This window comes from Mandrillus leucophaeus, unplaced genomic scaffold (genome assembly GCF_000951045.1).
Source record: "Mandrillus leucophaeus isolate KB7577 unplaced genomic scaffold, Mleu.le_1.0 Scaffold624, whole genome shotgun sequence".
Lineage (NCBI taxonomy): Eukaryota > Metazoa > Chordata > Mammalia > Primates > Cercopithecidae > Mandrillus > Mandrillus leucophaeus.
In genome coordinates this window covers 475,692-483,600 of record NW_012106742.1, presented here as the reverse complement: position 1 = coordinate 483,600, position 7,909 = coordinate 475,692, and the positions used below count along the sequence as shown (strand labels likewise).

The following is a 7,909-nucleotide window of genomic DNA, read 5'->3' as shown; positions in this document are numbered from 1 at the left end:
TTTTTGAGATGGAGTCTCGCTCTGTCGCCCAGGCTGGAGTGCAGTGGTGCAATCTTGGCTCACTGCAACCTCTGCCTCCTGAGTTCAAGCGATTCTCCTGTCTCAGCCTCCTGAGCAGCTGGGATTACAGGCGCCTGCCACCACGCTCAGCTAATTTTTGTATTTTTAGTAGAGACAGGGTTTCACCGTGTTGGCCAGGCTGGTCTCGAGGTCCTGACCTCATGATCTGCCCCCTCGACCTTCCAAAGTGCTGGGATTACAGGCGTGAGCCACCATGCCTGGCCTTTTTTTTTGAGATGGAGTCTTTCTGTTGCCCAGGCTGGCGTGCAGTGGCGCCATCTCAGCTCACTGCAACCTCTGCCTCCCAGGTTCCAGTGGTTCTTCTGCCTCAGCCTCCCGAGTAGCTGAGATTACAGGAGTGCACCACCACACCTGTTTATTTTTGTGTTTTTAGTAGAGACGAGGTTTCACCATGTTGGCCAGGCTGGTCTTGAACTCCTGACCTCAAGTGATCCAAAGCCCTGCCTTGGCTTCCCAAAGTGCTGGAATTACAGGCATGAGCCACTGTGCCTTGCCAGTTATGTGTTTCTCAGAGCAGAAGTAATTTATTCTTAGCTTTTGGATGTAGTATATTTTTGAGAACAAAGCATAGTCTTAATTAGATTCTATATAGACTGATAATGGAATAAATTTATATTTCTGCCAGGATTATCTGAAATGGTAGTGGTAGAATGAGGTATAAGTGACCCAGAAGTATCTTTGATGGCAAGCAGAGAACATTTTGGGGTTAAATATTTACTGCAGATAACAGAAAATCAACTAGTAATTTTGAAACTGTCTGTGGAGTTCCAGGCATGTTGCTGGATGGCAAGTCATGCCTCTCCCTCTGCCTCCATCAGCACTGTTCACCTTTCAGCCAGAAAGTCTCTTCCTCCAGAATGGAGCCACTTCGTCCTACTTCCATACTGGGCTCCTATGTAGGTATTTATTTGGAGAAAGAGGTCTGCAGCTACATTAATATTAAAAGCACAAAGCATGATCTTTTTTCTCCCTTTCTATCTTCCTCAAATTTGAAATTCAAGAATATCTGACTCATAAGATGACTAAGCGTCCCTCAGACTTTTTGCAGAAGTATACACATTTAAGTTTTGACTCTCCAAAGGATAATAAAAGAAAGGACTTTTGTTTGTCTTCATTTGTGCATTTGTTTGTTTGTTTGTTTTTCTCCTTTGGTGCCTCACCTTTTCACCCAACTCTGGCTCACATGATTTCCTTAAGCAAAAATTAAGATGTTCATGTGCGATCTGTGTCTGGACTCCCAAATTGCACCATATTTGTTGTAGAGCCTGGATTTTTAGGTACTTTAGATCATACTTTTCAGAAAGGTGGATAGTTTAAATGATTTCACTAAAATGAGTGCATTAAAAACTACAGCATTTCTTCAACTTTCAACTTTCATTCTGGTACTTAATTTCAAATTCAACCTTACTTTGACATATTTTATCAAATTGTTCTGATTAAATGCTATCACAAGAGTGAAGCATGTTGAGAATGATTGTGAAAAAAATATGAAAATCCATATAATACAATTTTGAGGTTAGGAAAAGAAACTTTATACAAGGAAAAAAGAATCTTAATGCTCATAGGCCACATGAAACAATGAATCTGACTGAAAGAAGCTGAAATATTGCCTGACACATTAGGAATGAGCTGAAAGTATGGTTTCTTCTTGTCTACAGATATAAGTGAAAGTTTTTCTTTTTTTTGTTTGTGTTTGTTTTTGTTTTTGTTTGAGACAAGGTCTTGCTCTGTCACCCAGGCTGGAATGCAGTGGCGTGATCTTGGCTGACTGCAACCTCTGCCTCTTGGGCTCAAGCAATCTTCACACCTTAGCCTCCCAAGTAGCTGGGACTACAGGTGTGCCACTATGCCTTACTAATTTTTGTTTTCTGTAAAGATGGGATTTTGCCACATTGCCCAGGCTGGTCTCAAACTCCTCAGCTCAAGCGATCTGCTCTCCTCAGCCTCCCAAAGTGCCAGGATTACAGGTGTGAACCACCATGCCCAGCCTAAAGTGTTTCTTTATACCTGAGATGAGCTAAATTAAACCAGGATTTTTGGAACCCTAAATTATTATACAATTTTTTCTTTTTTGTCTGAGACAGTGTCTGGCTCTGTTGCCCAGGCTGGAATGCAATGGGTATAATCACAGCCCACCGTAGCCTCCAATTCCTGGGGTCAAATGATCCTTCCACGTCAGCCTCCTGAGTAATGGAACTATAGCTGCAAGCCACCACGCTCAGCTAATTTTTAATTTTTTTTGTAGAGATGGGATCTTGCCGTGTTGCCCAGGCTGGTCTCAAACTCCTGGGCTCAAGCAATTCTCCTTCCTTGGCCTCCCAAAGCGCTAAGATTACAGGCGTGAGCCACCAGGCCAAGCCTCATACAATTTGAGAGAAGGAACTAAAATATCTACATTGGAGAGCTGGATGCAGTGGTTCATGTCTAATTCCAGCACTTTGGGAGACTGAGGCTGGCACATCGCTTGAGTCGAGGAGTTCGAGACCAGTATGGGCAACATGGTGAAACCCTGTCTCTACTATAAATAGAAGAATTAACCAGGCACAGTGTTCTAAGCCTAGTCCCACCTACTCAGAAGACTAAGGTGGAAGGATCGCCTGAGCCCGGGAGGTTGAGGCTGCAGTGAGTCATGATCACACCACTGCACTCCAGCATCTTGTGATAGTAAGACCCTGTTTCAAAAAACAACAACAAAAAAATCTACTTTAGACCAGTCACGGTGGCTCAGGCCTGTATTTCCAGCACTTTGGGAGGCTGAGGCTGGCAGATCTCTTGAGGACAGGAGTTTGAGACAAGCCTGGCCAACATGGCAAAACCTCATCTCTACTAAAAATACAAAAATTAGCTGAGCATGGTGACGCACACCTATAATCCCAGTTACTTGGGAGACTGAGGCACAATCATCAGTTGAACCCAGGAGGTGGAGGTTGCAGTGAGCCAAGATCGTCACTGCACTCCAGCCTGGGTGACAAAGCAAGAATCTGTCTCAGAAAGAAAATAAAAAAGAACCTACTTTGGAAATAATCTCCATCTATTAGTACATTTTGCTGTTTGAACAGCTTTATAAAGATTGTATTTTTAAATTCATTGTAGAAAAATGTTAGCCTCTTCTAATATTTTTGTTTCTTGATTTGTGTATAGGTTTCACTGTCCAACCTGGAAACCGATGGAGTCTAGAGGTGGGACAGGTGTATGTCATTACAGTAGACGTCTTTGATAAAAGCGGCACAAAGATCTATATTTCAGATGTGAGTCAGTCTTTTTTATTTTTCTGAGCTCCTTGTAGGGATAAGATACATAAGATATGGAGTGGGCCATCTTCCTGGCTAGAAAGCCCTCTTTTTTTCTTTGATTCTAGATTTTTACCTTTGGAAAAGCAAGTTGCTAATTTATTATTATCATTAATTCTGTTCTTCTTTTTTTTTTTTTAAAAGAGACACAGTCTCGCTCTGTCACCCAGACTGGAGTATAGTGGTGTGGTCATAGCTCACTGCAGCCTCCAACTTCTGGGCTCAAGCAATCCTCCCGCCTCAGCTGGGATTAAAGGCATAAGCAACCATGCCCAGCTAGTTCTGTTCTTGAGGAATGCTAAATCAGAAGTAAAAGATATAATTTGGTCAGAAGTATAGAAAAGAGTTGAAATGAGTACCAGTGATAACACTTTGGAGGGTGTCCTCATTCTACTACTTCACATCAGAGATGGTTACGAGAGTTTTGTGGTGGTGAGAGTAGTAATATGAATATCAGATGTGAAGTATTGTACTCACTTTCTAGGGTCCTTATTTTATCCTGAGAACTGTCAATTTATAACATGTTAAAAATTACACTAAAATTTGCATAAGCTTTGACTCTTGCTATTCCTGATGCTTGCCATTGATAGATCTTTCAAAAACTAGTACGATTTTAAAATTATATCTCCCCAACTTATAATTTCCATGAGGGAGTGCGAAAGTTTTGTTTTTATCTCTTTATTCCATGAATGCATAGCTACAGTTTTATAGATGGTTTGGGATTAAGATGGCTTCAGGGAAAGAACTATCTTCAGGTTTGTGTTACTGTGGGGCTGATTTTCAGAATCTCAGGATTACACACGACTTTCCTAAAGAGTACTTTGAAGAGCAACTAACTACTGTGAATGGATCTTACCATATAGTAAAAGCCCTGAAAGATGGTGTTGTGGTAATAAATGCATCCCTGACCTCCATCATTTACCAGGTAGGAATTAAAAAGACAGTGTTTGTATTTTAACAATACTGAAGAGGCTTGGCTGACTTGTTGATGTGCAAGCAGATATATAGCATATACCACTTTTATCTTTCACAAAAAGAAAGAAACAGATAAACAACACACTCATAAGTTTATTCCTCTACAAATTTTCTGTTCTAATCTATGTTATTGTACATTAAAATATCTGTATTTGTGGTCATCGTGTATATATCATTTGGGGTTTCAGGTTTCATCAAAAACATTTCTTTTTCTTTCTCCTTCCTTCCTTCTTTTCTTTCTTTTCTTTTTTTTTCTTTTCTTTTCTTTTCTTTTTCTGAGAGAGCGCCTCATTTCATCAGCCAGGCTGGAGTACAGTGGTGCAATCATGGCTCACTGCAGCCTGGACCTCCGAGGCTCAAGCAATCCTCCCACCTTGACCTCCTAAGTAGCTGGGACTACAGACACATGCAACCACACCTGGCTAATTTTTGTTTTTGTTTATTTTTTTGAGGCAGAGTCTCACTCTGTTGCCCAGGCTGGAGTGCAGAGGCATGGTCTTGGCTCACTGCAACCTCAGCTTCCTGGGTTCAAGCGATTCTCCTGCCTCAGCCTCCTGTGTAGCTGGGGTTACAGGCATCCACCACCATGCCTGGCAAATTTTTGTATTTTTAGTAGAGACAGGGTTTCACCATGTTGTCCAGGCTGGCCTTGAACTCCTGACCTCAAGTGATCCACCCACCTCAGCTTCCCAAAGTGTTGGGATTACAGGCGTGAGCCACCACAACCAGCCACATCTGGCTAATTTTTAAAATTTTTGTAAAGAAGGCATTTCACTGTGTGGCGCAGGCTGGTCTTGAACTCCTAGGCTCAAGTGATCCTCCCATGTCAGCCTCCTAAAGTGCTGGGATTATAGGTGTGAGCCACTACACCCAGCCATAATGTATTTCATATGCACATTTCCATGTGTCATCAGGTCCACATAGGGTACTTTATTTTTCTTTTTTTGGAGACAAGTCTCACTCTATCAACCAGGCTGGAGTGCAATGGCATCATCATAGCTCACCTGCAGCCTCAACCTCCTGGGCTCCAGTGATCCTCCTGCCTTAGCCTTCCAAGTAGCTGGGACTACAGGCATGTGCCACCACACCCAGCTAATTTTTATAATATTTGTAGAGACAGGTTCTTGCTATGTTGCCCACAATGGTCTCAAACTCCTAGGCTCAAGTGATCCTCCTGCCTTGGCCTCCCAAAGTGTTGGGATTACAGGTGTGAGCCACCACTACCAGGTGCATAAAGTACTATTAATTCTAAAAATCCAAAGGTTTAATATGCCAATTTAGTTACCCATGCCCCAAACATTGAACTATTGCATTGTTTCCACTTTTTTTTTACTATTGTAAATGGCATAACTGAGTATCTTTGTACATTTGTTTTTCCTTTTGGATAATTTCCATACTGTGTAACAACAGAAATGGAGTTATTGGGTAAAGGGATAGGGAATGAATCTGTTTCTAATGCCTCCAAATACATAAGTATCCTGATTTTTAGTAGCCTGCCAGACCTACTTTCCTCTCCCAAACCTACTTTTTCTTCAATGCTCCCTCCTTTCACTCAGTTTAGACAAAATCCGAAGTCACCCTTGACTCTCCCTTCTCCCTCAGCTTCTGTATTTAATACATTATTAAGCACCACGTCAATTCTTCTAAATGCCCGTCAAATCTTTTTTTTTTTTTTTTTTTTTTACCATCCCCATTGTGCTCTCTCTCTCTCTCGTTCTCTCTCTTTTTTTTTTTTTTTCTTTTTGAGACAGAGTCTCACTCTGTTGCCCGTGCTGGAGTGCAGTGGCGTGATCTCAGCTCACTGCAACCTCCACCTCCTGGGTTCAAGCGATACTCCTGCCTCAGCCTCCCAAGTAGCTAGGACTACAAGCACATGCCACCACGCCCAGCTAATTTTTGTATTTTTTTAGTAGAGACGGAGTTTCACCATATTGGCTAGGCTGGTCTGGAACTCCTGACCTTGTGATCCGCCCACCTCGGCCTCCCAAAGTGCTAGGATTACAGGCGTGAGCCACCGCGCCCAGCCTCTCTCTCTCCTTTTTTCTTTTAATTGAGACAGAGTCTCACTCTGTCACCCAGGCTGGAGTGCAATGGCGTGATCTCAGCTCACTGCAATCTCCACCTCCCAAGTTCAAGCAATTCTCCTGCCTGAGCCTCCCAAGTAGCTGGAGTTACAGGCATGCACCACATGCCTGGCTAATTTTTTTGTATTTTTAGTAGAGATGGGGTTTCACCATGTTGGCCAGGCTGGTTTTGAACTCCTGACCTCAGGTGATCCACCCACCTCATCCTCCCAGTGATGGGATTACAGACATGAACCATCTCGCCTGGCCAGCCCTGTAGAACCTTATACAAAAAGTTGGCCCTCTGTATATGGGTGAGTTTTGCTTGTTTTTAAGTATGAGGAGAATTTCTTACCTTAGCACCTTTAAATGTTCTCGTTTTCTTCTGAATAGCTTATAGCATCCCTTGGCCTTTACAGTTTATGGATGTCCAGGGGTCTTTCTTCTGAAAGTATGATTTCCCTTCCTATGTTGATTTTTTTAAAAACCTCTTTTATTTCAGGGAATTTTAAGCTATTTTCCCTGATTGTGATAATTAGTTTAGGTCTAGCAAAACCCTTTTCATTATTATTTCATTTTCATTATTATTGAACCATAGTAGCTATGCTTATTTAATGAAGATAAATATTTCTTTATTTCTTTTATAGATAGAAACTGGTTAATTTATGAGCATACCATTTTGCTGACATTTTGAGTATATGAATGTGTATTATAAGAATAGTCCTTACAAAATACATTTTGCTCCTTTTTTCCTGCTCTTATAGAATAAAGATATTCAGCCTATAAAATTTCTAATCAAACACCAACAAGAAGTGAAGATTTATTTTCCCATCATGCTTACACCCAAATTTCTGGCATTTCCTCACCATCCTATGGGAATGTTATATCATTATAAAGTACAGGTATGGTGTCCTATAAGGCTTCACAATGAGATAAGCTGGTTTCTCTTATAGCTTAATTTATTGAAATTTGATTAATGTTACATTTATTTCTTCCCAATCCTAAGAGTATAACTTGGGTTTTGGTGACAACCAGAATTATACTCTTGAAAAATGTCATCTGTGACAAGACTTGGTTATGGATGCTTTCTCTCTTCCCAGTATCCTTTCCTTGTGAGTTTTATAAAGTTCTGTTGTGTCTTTTTTTGACATTTTGTGACACTACCATTACTTAGCCTCCCTTTAGTATTTCTCTTACCTGTTAAGGTACTTTACTATAGTGTCACAGTTTCTTTTCTTTTTTTCTTTTTGTTTTTCTGAGACAGGGTTTTGCACTTGTTGCCCAGGCTGGAGTGTAATGGCGCGATCTCGGCTCACTGAAACCTCCGCCTCCCAGGTTCAAACGATTCTCTTGCCTAAGCCTCCAGAGTAGCTGGGCTTACAGGCACGTGCCACCACTCCCAGCCAATTTTGTATTTTTAGTAGAGACAGTGTTTCACCACATTGGCCAGGCTGGTCTTGAACTCCTGATCCACCCACCTTGGCCTTCCAAAGTGCTAGG

The 7,909-nt window shown here is 41.5% G+C and overlaps 1 protein-coding gene across 1 annotated transcript in view; it reads left to right on the top strand.

Moving 5' to 3' along the window:
* Positions 1 to 7,909, top strand: part of NUP210L (nucleoporin 210kDa-like) — a 187,744-nt gene that overhangs the window by 43,195 nt on the left and 136,640 nt on the right. Inside the window, exons 7-10 of the mRNA XM_012000337.1 lie at positions 1,290 to 1,358; positions 3,223 to 3,329; positions 4,156 to 4,296; positions 7,174 to 7,318. Coding sequence (XP_011855727.1) covers positions 1,290 to 1,358; positions 3,223 to 3,329; positions 4,156 to 4,296; positions 7,174 to 7,318 — 462 coding nt within the window. The remainder of the gene's footprint in view (positions 1 to 1,289; positions 1,359 to 3,222; positions 3,330 to 4,155; positions 4,297 to 7,173; positions 7,319 to 7,909) is intronic.